Genomic DNA, 13,824 nt, shown 5'->3' on the forward strand with positions numbered 1-13,824 from the left:
TTAAATTTTAATAATAATATTTTTCTTTAGTTAGTGCAGAAATTATTATTTCATATAATCCTTGTCATCATTTTAAAATCGGCATTGGTCGTTTAAATAATTATAATGTTCGGAAAGTTCGCGCCTATTTTCAAACAGTACATATGAAATTGTCTGCCGAAGCGTTTTTCAGAATGTGAGTATACCGATTGCTTTAATGCATCTGACATATTCCGACCTGAAATTACGCAGCCTACCGAAAACCGAGGCGAACTTTCCAGACGACCTTTTATATAATGTTCATATTTACTACATGTTCGGTGTGAAATATGAGTAATGCTTAATGAATATTTAAATAAATACTTAATTGATTTTGATTATAATAATAATTATAATATCCTGGGACATTTTTCACACACGGCCATCTGATCCCAAATTAAGCTTGTACAAAGCTTGTGCTATGGAAACCAGACAATTGATATACTACATATACTACTTTTTTTTTTGTAAATACATACTTATATAGATAATTACACCCAGACTCAGGACAAACATACATGTTCATGCACACAAATGTCTGTCCTGGGTGGGAATCGAACCCATAACCTTCGGCGTGAAAGGCAAGTGTTCTACCAACCACGCCAACCGGCTCGTCAAATTATGAATTTTATTAAAATCTTTCATTTCGAATTTGTTGTATATTATTGAGCCGAGATGGCTCAGTGGTTAGAACGCGTGAATCTTAACTGATGATCGTGGGTTCAAACCCGGGCAAGCGCCACTGAATATTCATGTGCTTAATTTGTGTTTATAATTCATCTCGTGCTTGACGATGAAGGAAAACATAAAAAGGAAATTCTGCCACATGTGTATTCTACCAACCTGCATTGGAGCAGCGTGGTGGAATAAGCTCCAAACCTTTTCCTCAAAATGGAAAGGAGGCCTTAGCCCAGCAGTGGAAAATTAACAGGCTGTCACTGTATTGATAATTAATTAAGCAAGTCTAATGCTTCTATATCAAATCATGATTTTGATATTAATTCTACTATCATGAAAACGTTGTATTTCGAATTATGATAACATGTGACCCCGAGGGTGTAAATTCTGTTCAAGTATACGGGAAATTATGGTACAAAATACATTATATTTAGTTCAAAACTAGAACTCGTATTCGTAGAATATACACTGTTTTTTAAATAATAACTATCAATCAAGTAATTTTTATATGAATGATAAAATTTAATTCCCCTAATAATACCAAAACAATGTACGTGGTAATCACGTAGACTGCCTACCTACTATTTACGTCCGTGATTTTGTATTGATAATATAATTCAGTCGATTTACTTTCGATAAAAAATAAATATTATAATTCGATCACAGACGGGTATGTGCGGTGATTCTGGAGGCCCTGTTAGCGCTCCCAGTACCCCGCAGGAAGCCCGCGTTGACTCCTTGCAGCCGCGGCCTCTACCCATGCCGGAGTACGGAGGCTTCTTTGCCCTCCTCACTGAATACCTACCCGACACAAACCAACCAGTATCTGGGTTTCACAGGTACATAATTATAATTCTATCGTAGACGACTTCATTATTGTAACAAAATCAAGGTAGCTTAGCTGTTCTTATACAATTATAATTCTCAATAATTGCTATAAAAATATTAAAACTAAGGAATAAAAATGACACTACAATTTACTAAAAAAGGTGCAACGTGGCGGTTATGCTTCTCTGCGATGTGGTATTGGACGGCGTGGAGCTGGACTGGTCCATACATGTGCCGCTCATGCTGCACATAGTGTTCCTCGGCATGGACCATACCAGGCAAGTTACACGTTTTATAGAATTAACTTAGCTTAGAACTTTATATATTATATATACATATATATGATTACGTTACTTGACTTACTAGATAAAAACTGTACAACTAAGAAACAAATAATATTATCGCTACCGACCCTGTAATAATATTTTTAAATGTAAATTGTATATCCAAGTTTTACAAATTCATCTACAGCCCTTAACTGTAGACTGTACAAATAAATTCCGCATCGAGTGACCGTACAGGCGAGAGTTTGCAGTGTTGATTCACGTGAAAGTAGATCAACCAGAAAGGCTATTTATGTTTATTGAAATGTGCTTTATATATTTGTAAATAATGAAACGTCGAATGTCATCTGTATTTACAATACAATTATACATACAATTTCACTGTATTGTAAATACAGATGATAGTGAAAATGTGGCTTCGACGACTAGACATATTCACAACATATTCACTTTATTTCTTTTATTTGATATGAAAACGTATCGAATATTATAATTATCTAAATATAATTTTTATGATATTTTCTTGTATACTTTTTACGTAATTACGACGTATATAATACCGGATTATGTTAATGTTATTGGTGTCGAATTTTATGTTTGAATGATATTTCTAAGTAAACCATTTTTTTTTATTTGACATTCTATACAAATTGAAATATTACGTTTAGAAATTATTGGTTTTATGTTCTTTAATTCGATCTTTTATAATGGAAGTAAATTGTAAAGAGCCTATATAGAGATATAAAGATCAAAGTATAACATTAATTAGCAATACATATTTTTGTAATGAAATATATAATCATGAAATACGAAATATTCACTTAACATCAAGAGGCCCACGTGCTTATTAAAAGATAAAATATTATAAAAATGCTTTCACTGTATACCAAAAGATTAATAGTTAAGTCTGTCGTAGGTGGATAGTCCATCAGCACTGCCGGCAGCTGCTACTGAATCTGTTGGTAGCCGTGGCAGCTCACCACGATCACCTGACCATCGCGCGAGTGCTGCTGGCTGCTCGATCAGCCCAGCTGGGTCTCGGTCTACCACCACCACCCTTACCACTCGTACCGCATAATTTCACTGGTAAGTCATTAAGTAATATATTTACTAATCATTATATAGGCGTATATATTTTTATACAATATATTAATATATATTTTTTTATTTTGTTTCAAATATTTTTAGCCATAATGATTTAGTGATAAATAAATAACTGTTAATATGAATATGTTAATATTCATTTATCTATATACAACAATAACCGAAATCATAATTAACATGCAGATATAACACACAAAGTCACATAATGTAATGCATTAAACCGAGGCTGGTGCGCGATCCGTGCCATTAACGATACGCCGGACCTAATCAAACTAGGTGACCCAGCTTTGCAATAACTAAGTAAAAGTTAACCCTGTTATCAGCGCCGACCTAAATCCCATACGTTCACGGAACAGGTTCAAATTGATTGATAATGTTTTGCGGCTGGATACGTGCTAATATGCTCTTGGGCGACTTGCGTATTTGTATGAAGCCATTTTGGTCATAATTTAAAAGAGTAGGCTAGATGCCGCAACGTGGAAAACGGACGTGACATTTTCGCTATCTACGAGGACGTCATACGGGCCGTTTAATGGCGAACACGGCGAAACGAAATCCTTTTAAAATATTTGCAGTCTTATATGGAATCGAATAATATAATAACAGTAAGTGAAAAGGTGTGTTAATGAATTTTATTTAACATTATTATTTTTTCATTATTCAAAAAAAAAAAACTCCCCAAAAAAATATATGAAATAATTTATTTTTTAATCGATGTCATTGAAGTATAATATATGTATAATAAACGTAGTCGCTTCGGCACAAAGCACATACCGAGAATAACCTATTACGTAATGTGTACGAATGGGTGTTGAGATATCTCTTTGAGATAAATAGACTTCGATACCGTTTGACCAATGGAGCCGAAACTTAGCACAGTTTTTGATATGATGATGATTGCACCGTCAATGTACAATAGGGGCAAGTCGAATCGAATCATTTATTACAAGTAATATACAAAAAGACATTGTAACGCGTTTGCATTTGCAAATGATTTATAAGGAAAAATATAGTTGTTAAAAAAGTTAATATAATATTCAAATAATAATAAAACTATTATAATATTTCCATTTATAATTTTTTTTAAATCTTAATACCTACCTACTTAGTAAGAGAAGCCTACCTTCTCATACTACCTAAGTATTAATTATTTGTATCAAAGGTCTGGTATCAATTTATGAAATCTATTGAATTGAAAATATTATTACCATGAAAATCTTTACCCGCATAAATCGACCCGTACCGTGAAATTTCCAACATTTCAGTAATTTTTCTCTCGTCTGAATTTCATTGCGGATAGACAAAGCGACTGACCATTGAAGTTAAAGCAGCGATGTAAAATAAAATATACTTGGTCACGCTTTCGTTGTATTAATATACGTATGTACTAATATTACGTATATTGTATCTGAATAATCATGTCAACGTCACAATAAATTATTTAAAATAAAACGTTTCAACGACAAAATAATTAAACAGTAAAGTAACACAAATATTTATTTACAGAGTCTGTTCAACTTGTAATGGTATTATTTTGCATTATTTTGTTTTAACATCTCACTAATTATTTCACTTGGGAGATTGAACTTAAAAAACGTGGATCTTTTTATAATCACGTTACGTACATTTTAATTAATTTAATAATATACCATGAGTCGGGATGGCTCAGAACGCTTGAATCTTAACCGAAGAGTTGCAAGTCCGGGCAATCACGCCCGTTTAATAATTTAGGTATATTATGTAAACAAACAAATTCAAAAGAACGTTATCTTATTATTGATAATATAGTCGATTCGAACGAAGGTAACTTGAAATGACCGGATTTCCGAGAGCTCGAGCTTCGAGCGCGAAGTGAAGGGAGGGAATAATATTTGAAGACTATAAATTATATTTGCATGGAATCTAACAAATATGATATTTACAAAGGACTGAAAATGTATAAGCAACGCGATAAATATATATTTTTTGTATGTAAAAATAGTGTTATGCTAACCAATAATATTAAGTCCTTACATATGAAACTGGCGTTTTGTACGGGAGGAATATAAAGTCAATTTTTTTTTTGTAAAATATATTTAATTAATCAAAAATGCACCGTTATTGTCTATGCACTTTTGCTATCTCATAGGTAGTTCATTGATACCTTTACTACAAAAACCATGGGGACGAGAATCAATAACCTCTTTGAAGGCGGCTTAGACTGCCGCATCGGAATTAAATTTTTTTCCTTGTAAGAAGTTGTCCAAATTCCGGAAAAAATGGTAATCTGTTGGAGCGAGGAATTCTTGACCAAAGGAGATATTTCAGATTAAAGTGGTCAGTACGACAAAACGCTAATTTCATATGTAAGGACCTAAAATTACGTTTCTTAATAATGTCACGACGGGCATTTACATAGTTAATTATGTTTATGTTTTGACAAATTTGCGAGAAATAGCTTACTGTATTAACTTAGTCGGAGGGGAAATGTTCGGTCCGGAAGCTTTACAATCAAACTGCAGAAATACGAGGGGACGTTCAAAAGTCCGCGGAATGGAGGGGTTGAGAATAAAATAAAATTACAAAACGTCTCTTTCTTTTTTAATATACTATACTACCTCCCTCAAATTCATTACATTTGAGAGAAAGGGATGATAACTTTTCTAAGCATATATTAAAAAAATGCTATGCCATCAAAATAGTTCTTAAGAGCTTCATTGTCGTCTTAACATGTTCTTCGCGTTAAAGTCTTTTTCGTTATTCACGTAACTTTTAACGTGGTATCATTTACATACGTTGTAACAGAACCAGATGCAGTGTTCGACAACTTCCCTCAGTGCGCCCACTCGCCGCGCTCGCACGTGCGCTCGCTGTCCTCCGACCCGCAAGTCACCCCCGAAGGTAAAGTATTATTAGCCTTTGATGATAATTGTCAACGATCAGCGATACTAAATTTGTCACTATACATTAAATTATATAAAATGAATGATTATGTTGATATAACTACGTGATCACTTTGTATTTATAATGCACCTCGGTGATGTGCGGTGAAGGAAAATATCCATAGGAAACCGGCATGTATCGGATGATATTCTGCCTCACGTACGTCTACCATCCCTAACTGGAACAACATGCTAAAAGAATCTCCGAAACTTCTCTTTAAGAGATTAAATCTTTACCCAGCACTTGGTCATTTGAATGCAATTACTTTATTAGTATCATTGAAAGGCACTAATGACATATTTTAAAGATCGACGATGTCTGAAACAACCAATCACTCAAACAAAACAAAGAGACCTCTACGCGTCACGTAGCTTTTTGCGTTTGGTGCACGTGTCTTAAATAATGAAAAGTAAAATTGTACAATTGTTTTTTTAACTCACACAGGTGAAATAGACAATTATCCATCGCTACCTGTAATAGTGACAGGCGAAGCGGAACAGGAACCCGAAGCTGAGCCGGAAGCACCGCCAGCAGAGCTACCAATAGCTGACGTCATCAAGTCAATGGTCCATTACTTGGCGAGTAGACCGACACACATGCCGCTGTGGCAATATGAAGACATTACTGCTAAAGGTGAAAAAATATGGCCCGTTACTTCCGTTGTACCTTCAGTTCACCCGCATTTTACCATCTTGGTGATTGATTTCCATAAGAAGCTTTATTTACCATTTCAGAGCACCACTGATAGATCAACTCTACGTGTTTCTTTAATGTATATGTTTATCGTTTAGTGTGGAGTCTCCGCAGTTGCCAACAGATGTCGACGCTCCTTCGTCACGCACTTCGGATTTTCCGCGAGTCTCTGCCCCACGCGCTCATATCGGAGCGCTGGGCTCAGACTGCATTGCAGTTAGGTCTATCGTGCCCTTCCCGACACTACGCGGGAAGATCTTTACAGGTACAGAGGATTTCGTTATTTATCATTAAGAACGCATTGTATAAAATAAGTTAATAAATTCGTAGATAGTACTGATTAATCAATGTCAATTAGTTTCATTTCGTGCAATATGCGTATACAGCTCGAAATACGTTCAATTTATCTACGTTATTAACACATTTAAAGATTATTTATAATTAATGAGTATGCCGTTAATGTATTTAATTTTATGCATGCGTTTTATAAATTGTGTTTTAAAATAGTTATATTTCTCGTATATGTTTGTTTTTAAGTGCGAAGTGAAATAGAGTTGAAACTATCAAGAAGTATGCCTCGTTGATCTATTTTCTACCATAACGGTTGCAAACCTTAAAGTCCTGGACTCGAATCCTTTTCGTCAAATAAAAAGTGATTGAGTTTTTCTGTCGGTATATTCTCAGTGGCATCGCATGGTTGGAAAGTTGACTGTGATTTTGCTAATGCCTTGCAAAACACGTTAATCCGCTGATCTCGCTTCTGAAATCCGATCGTGTTGGATTGCCGTATCCAAGAATAGAGATTGTACTTGTATTTGCGCATATTCGGGTCTAGTCTAGTCTAGGTCTAGGTCTAGTCTCCGTTGAGATTGGCCGAAGTCGTTTGGGAGGACACAGTGTTATTATATAGTCGCGCGCTAATGTTGGTACAAAGCTCTCTAAAAGTTATTATTTGAAATGGAAATTGGTACTTATACAGAAACTTATGGATTTTTTTGGCTTATATCTACGGGCGCGAAAATAATCTGTCTACAATTCAGTTATTAAAAAAGATTCATGGACGATGTCAGAAAGTTGAGTTTAGTTGGTTGAGGACCCTAAGAGTTGGTACAAAGTTCATTTTTTTTAAATTTTTTATTGGGTTATGTCTTTTCACAACATTTTACTATTAATACTATTGCGAGAATTTTATATAATTAGGGACGAAATTACAAAGATAATACTTTTACAGGTATTTCGTTTCATCGGCGTGGCCATGACTGGCCGGATGGTATCCGACATTCTATCCCGTTTGGTGGAAACTGTCGCTGAACAGGGAGAGGACATGCAGGGCTATGTGACTGAACTTCTCCTCACATTAGAGGCGGCCGTCGACTCGCTGGAGTCGAACTTCAGGCCTCTAGACTACATGCGTGACATATTCAAGAGCACGCCCAACTTGAACAACAAAGATGGCGGACCACAGCCAAATGGAAACGTATACACGGCGGGTAAGTTAATACAAAATACTTAACTAAAAATGATATATTACACTACAAAATATAGTACATATGCTTCAACATTTAAAGAAGTTACATATTTACATCATCATATAAAATAAATAAATACATCAAATAAAAGTAAAACTTTTAAATGAGGATTACGAAATAATTTATTCGTTAACGTGACATAAAAGAATGAAAGATATGAATGAAATGAAAAAAATGAACTAGGAGCAATAGTCAGCTACTTGGAAACGAGTAAAGCGACACAAAGATAGATCTTAAACTCAAAAGCCGTATCTCTCGTTCTGCAAGCATCAAAATTACTCACGCGACAAACAGATTTTCACGTGCTTCTCACCATCAAAGAACGTGACGTGATGATTTCAGTGTCAAATTTCAACCACGTGTTTAAGATAAGTAAAGGTACCTTTATTTATCTGTAATTAACAAACAATATTGTATACATTTATTGTTCTTAAATTATAGATACATTACGTACTTATTCACTGAGTACAAGCGCCTGAACTAGGCCAAGTCTATGCTCTTCCGACGACGTATATCCTGGTCTACTGTCGGTTTTAGTGCGTCTATGATAACATACTAGGTTCATCATGGTTAGAATAATCGTATATTTAACAAGGCTGTCGTGTTGTAGGTAAGAGATCGCCGGGCGTGTGTGTCGGATGCGTAAGCAACCACACGCGCAGTACGAGCTACTCAGTATCGTACTGCGTTCGCAAGAGCAACGCTCCTCCCACCGCGGAGAAGCAACCGCACGGTAAAAGCACTATATCAATAAACATGCGCGTATTAACTGCTTTGACTGGCTCGTTGGTCTAGTGGCTAGATATAAGGCTGCAGATCCTGAGGTCCTGGGTTCCCGAGGGGCTGGATAGCAGCCCGGAATCTGGGAATTGGAAGTGTGTAGTATACACACTCGTGCCTCGGAAAGCACGTAAAGCCGTTGGTCCTGCGCCCGAACTCTTTCCGGTCGTGTTGGATTGCCTTCCCATCGGATTATAAGAGTGAAGGAATGGAGAGTACACCTGTGTTTGCGCACACACTTGTGCAGTATAATATGCCCTGCGCAGCTGGCTAATGTTTTGAAATTAGCCGCCGTCGGCGAAATCAGTCAGGAGGACATCATCATTAACTGCTTCGTTGTTCTAGTTCGTTATTTCACTTGAAAGTGAAGCAAGGCAGATTGCACCTGTTATTGGAAAAACACGCACACATCAATACGCGCACGCACATACTCATATAAACTCACAACAATACTCTAGCACGCAATTAATTTATTTTACAGATTTCTAGTCAAAATGGGCGCCGGGTCTGAAATTTGCTTAGGTCTGCTTGTTGTACACTCAGTATAATTATTCGCTAAACAAAGTATACTTTCCAGTTGAACTTCTTATTTTAACTGATCAATTTTAACACGATTTCGATATCTGGTTGTCAAAAAATCAAAATAAATGGCCATGAATAGAATTTATAATTCAAGAAAACCAATTAATTGTAATAACATATAGCGACATAGTATATTGTATACGCGCTACGCATGCAAGAGAGTCTACTCCTCCCCGCTATCTGAGTGACGATGGAGAGGGAACATAAGATAGCGATATGCTGTTTGCCGTCATGGCATAAGAGTAGGTCTTATCCATGCCCATCAAAATCTTAATACCTACTACTAAAAGTGAATAAACTTACAGTTCTGGAAGTTACGATATAATTTATTTTGTACCACACCACAGAACCACGAACCCGACCCTGCGAATCGACAAAGGGCGTATGCTCGAATTTATGTCGCTCGCGTTCTGCACAATCTCTTAAATTGTTGGGTGACACCGCGACACAGGTTTGTTGATTGCTTTTTTTTTTTTACATTTTACGCAAGGTATTTTTTTAAGCAGTTTGGGCAGCATTTTAATGTCAGACAAATGTAATTTGACAAAATTCGATAATATCAAGAAAGGAACTTATTTTATGTTATAATTTTAATTATATATTTTATATTTATTTTGTACAAATACGAATAAAAAAATTTTGTTAGGACGATAAGTTGACGATCCTAGCGACATTATTTTGGGTCGGAGCTTCACTTCTTGAATCTGACTACGAGCATGAATTTCTACTTGGAGTGAGACTTCTATCAAGAGTTATGGCTCGTCTACCCCTGGACCGACCAGATGCTAGGGAGCGCCTGGATCGAACGCAGGCCCACGGAACGCATGGACCATCATCGCTACACTCGCTGCTGCTAAAGGTTAGTTTTTTGTTTATTTAGTGTTTTTTAGCAAATATGAGGTTGATAGTTTTCAGATTAACTTTTAAACGAAGCTGCATGTTAATAGGTATAATTTATTAACTACATACAGCTTGTGAAAAAAGTTTTTTTTTTTTTGAGTAATATTCTTAAAGTACTTGGTAATTTCTTGGAAATATTAAATTATACACTTGTCGGTTTTGTTAAATAAACTGCTTTCAATTGACCTTGGTCCATAGCGACTGCTATCTGACTTCTGTCTTACCTCGCCAGGGTTGCACCCACCCGAATACGTACGAGCCGGTGGTTGGCGTCTTGGTGGATATGATCCCACTCCTGGAACTGCCGGTCATCGACCCCACGCAATCACTTGCCTTCCCCATGACCGTAGTGGCATTGTTGCCTTACATGTTATTACACTATGAGGAAGCAAATGAACTCTGCGTACGCGCAGCTTGTCACATTGCACAGGTATATGGAATCATAGAAATAAATAATTTCTATATAAAGAATTGATTAAAATTAAAAGCTTAATACTATTCCAAGTTATTAATTAAATTAATATAGTTTTTTTTATAATATTCATTTCTTACAGTTTACAGCCGAAAAGAGTAAAAAGTTAGAGAACCTCGGCACGGTGATGACGCTGTACTCCCGGAGGACCTTCAGCAAGGAGAGCTTCCAGTGGACCAAGTGCGTGGTCAAATACCTGTGGGATACGTACTCGCACCTCTCGCTCCAGATGCTGGCGTTCCTTGTTGAAGTCCTGGAGAAAGTAAGCTTTGATATATCAACAAATGAGTTTCGAACTAAGCTATCTCCTCCGCCCGCCGCTCGCGCTCGCGGTCGCGCCGTGACTTTTATTTTATTTATATTCAGTCTTCGTGTATCCGCTATAGCTATAGTCTTCGTAGTGTTCGCTCGAAAAGCACTCCGACCGACAATATTCTTTTCCCCTGCATAGATTTTGTGAGCTAATTCTCAAAGAATATGCTACGTATACTACTAAATACCTATCTACATCCATCGTGAAAGTCTAAACTAAAATAATATGAAAGTTTATATCAATCGAATTATTAGTTTTTGTTTGTATGAAAATAAAAAACAAACACATAAATAAGATTTACTTCATAATGTGCTGTAAAGATACGATACGACAGATTATATGTTGTAAGATTTTTTTTATACATTAATAACGCAGACCCCGAGGTCCTCAGTTGAAATCCCAGGGTCGGCCAATCGGGCCAATTATTAAAAAATAGTTATTAGGTTGTTTTGTCGAAACAATTTCAGTAGCAGCCCAGTCTGGAATTGTGTACACTCCTGTGTCCTGCGTCTGAACTCTTTCCGATTATGTCGGATTGCCGTCCCATCGGATTATGGAGTTAGGGAATAGAGAGGGAGAGAGTAGGCTAACCTCTCTTGAGATTGGTTGCCGTGGCCGAAATCGGTCTGGAGGACATATACATATATATGAATAAGATTTTTTTTGATATCCCATAAATTAAAAACGTCTAGAACATTTCTCGTCTTAAAGTATTTTTATACAAATGGTAAGAACAACTGCCAGATGATATTAATGTTTATAATTAACATTAACCAATCGAAAACGTGTAATTTCCCAGGGTTCCGTGACCCTACAGCTTCACGTGCTTTCGATCCTGCACTGCATGCTCTACTACGTGGAATTGAACGCGCCAGCCGCTCAGCCGGTCAATGCGGACCTGTTGCGTGCTGTTGCGAAGTTTATCGACGTGAGTACAACACTTCTACTACCAGATACAATAAATAAATAACATAAGCGCTCAACATATACTCGATATCTAGTCGAGTTCGCGAAGATGGTACAGCATCTTAATTTTTAATCAATATTTTGAAATTTCATTGTCAAAATCAGTAATAAAATATTTTGGGAATATTTATAAAAACTGACATATTTGCAAAGAAAGTTGAAATAAAAGTTAGATATAAAAATAAATATCGTAAATGTTTAAAGTTTTCTCGAATTTGATTTCGATCATAATTTTACTGACGCAAAAGTTATACATTATACATATATAAAGTATCTATACGAAGTTAATTTTAAATGTACGCTCGATTTTGTACCTTTAATCTTTTAATGTATGTGCCTGAAAAGTTACTGCCTCTTTTGTGTGTTTTATATTCTGATTAACTTTCAAGTGACACGTTGCTGATGCAAAACCGTGTTCAGTAATTAACTAAACACGCTTTATATTCATAATTTAGAAAACAAAATAAGAAATTGTCGTTTATAATTTTTATGTCGCAATTCGTCTTTGCACCAAAGCACGTATAAAATTTACATTTCATTGCAATATCTATTATTGTATTGAAAAAATTGAAAAAATAATCTTGCAATTTAGTCATAATTTAAATTTTTCCTTAATGTTTAATGTCACGTCGTTAGTTCATAACCTGAGTATTCCTATAATATAATTTCTCGCTGATACGAATAATAATCTGTAAATAAAACATGATCGAAACTATAAATTTTTTTAAGTTATACTTTATTATCATAATACTTTCGACTGACTTACAAACCATGTATTTTATTATAAATAATACCCATTGGATAGACAAAATGAGGTATCCACTGTAAATTACGCGGAATTGGCGAATCTTTCTAAAAAATAATGTTCGGACGAAATTCTTTTTAAGTGCATATACAGCCTATTCGAATCCATTCGGACAGTTATTATAATTACAAATAATTACCGATATGTAAATCTAATGATTAATCATGTTTCATCTTCATTACATAATCCTGGCGTGCAGCAAGACGGTAACAATTATAAAGAAGCTATGAAGATCTTGAAACTGGTGGTGACCCGTTGTTCTACGCTCGTTGTACCACCACACTGGGACCACGCGTCCTCTGTACTGGATGCCGACTTACACGGGAAAAAGGTACTAATGAATAATTATTTATGATGTCGTATTGAATAATATATCACGCTAATAAAATAACATTTGCCAAAAACAGTTGTTATCATACAAACAAATATTATCATTGTCGTTTTATATCTGCTTGGTTATTAATTATAAATTTTAAGATGATTCTACTGAATACAAGTATTTATATCACGTTACAAATTTAATATAATTTAAAAAAATAAGAAGTTAAAATAAGTGCGCCATTCAGGCAAATTTTCCTACAAAATAAAAAGAACTGAACTTTGTGATATTTGATTTGCGTTAATAACATTATCTTATTAAATCATTGTGTCATTCTTGTAAAAAATAAATTAATTCGTTCACAGGAACTTCCGGGTCGTACAATGGATTTTACTTTCGACCTCTCCCAAACGCCAGTGATTGGTCGCAAATACTTACCGAAGAGTGGCAGTCATCCTGCCACAGGACCCAGCTCGCTCTCTAACGCCTCTAGCGTTACTCCTGACAAAGGTTATTTTATAGGACACTTTCCATCGACATTGTCTTTACATAAAATATTTCTTTTAAAAAAGTTTTAATAATGATGTTCGTTATGTTGTTTATATATATTTGTCTTGCTTACACGGTTTGA

At 35.5% G+C, this 13,824-nt stretch overlaps 2 protein-coding genes across 8 annotated transcripts in view; one reads left to right on the forward strand and one right to left on the reverse strand.

Annotated features, from left to right (window-relative positions):
- LOC126780356 (uncharacterized) overlaps positions 1-13,824 on the reverse strand; it is a 200,185-nt gene that overhangs the window by 126,790 nt on the left and 59,571 nt on the right. The gene's annotated exons all lie outside the window — the stretch shown is intronic.
- The window catches only part of LOC126780349 (protein furry), a 132,041-nt gene that overhangs the window by 99,468 nt on the left and 18,749 nt on the right, over positions 1-13,824 (forward strand). For 5 of the 6 annotated variants that reach the window (XM_050504753.1, XM_050504754.1, XM_050504756.1 and 2 more), the window contains 15 exons: positions 1,363-1,535; positions 1,686-1,802; positions 2,725-2,894; positions 5,697-5,792; positions 6,279-6,467; positions 6,626-6,792; positions 7,759-8,017; positions 8,667-8,789; positions 9,766-9,869; positions 10,065-10,277; positions 10,551-10,748; positions 10,873-11,052; positions 11,903-12,031; positions 13,074-13,205; positions 13,559-13,703. In XM_050504753.1, the coding sequence (XP_050360710.1) occupies positions 1,363-1,535; positions 1,686-1,802; positions 2,725-2,894; positions 5,697-5,792; positions 6,279-6,467; positions 6,626-6,792; positions 7,759-8,017; positions 8,667-8,789; positions 9,766-9,869; positions 10,065-10,277; positions 10,551-10,748; positions 10,873-11,052; positions 11,903-12,031; positions 13,074-13,205; positions 13,559-13,703 (2,395 nt within the window). The remainder of the gene's footprint in view (positions 1-1,362; positions 1,536-1,685; positions 1,803-2,724; positions 2,895-5,696; positions 5,793-6,278; positions 6,468-6,625; positions 6,793-7,758; positions 8,018-8,666; positions 8,790-9,765; positions 9,870-10,064; positions 10,278-10,550; positions 10,749-10,872; positions 11,053-11,902; positions 12,032-13,073; positions 13,206-13,558; positions 13,704-13,824) is intronic. The other variant, XM_050504757.1, reaches the window with a different exon arrangement.

Source organism: Nymphalis io, chromosome Z, assembly GCF_905147045.1.
Source record: "Nymphalis io chromosome Z, ilAglIoxx1.1, whole genome shotgun sequence".
NCBI lineage: Eukaryota > Metazoa > Arthropoda > Insecta > Lepidoptera > Nymphalidae > Nymphalis > Nymphalis io.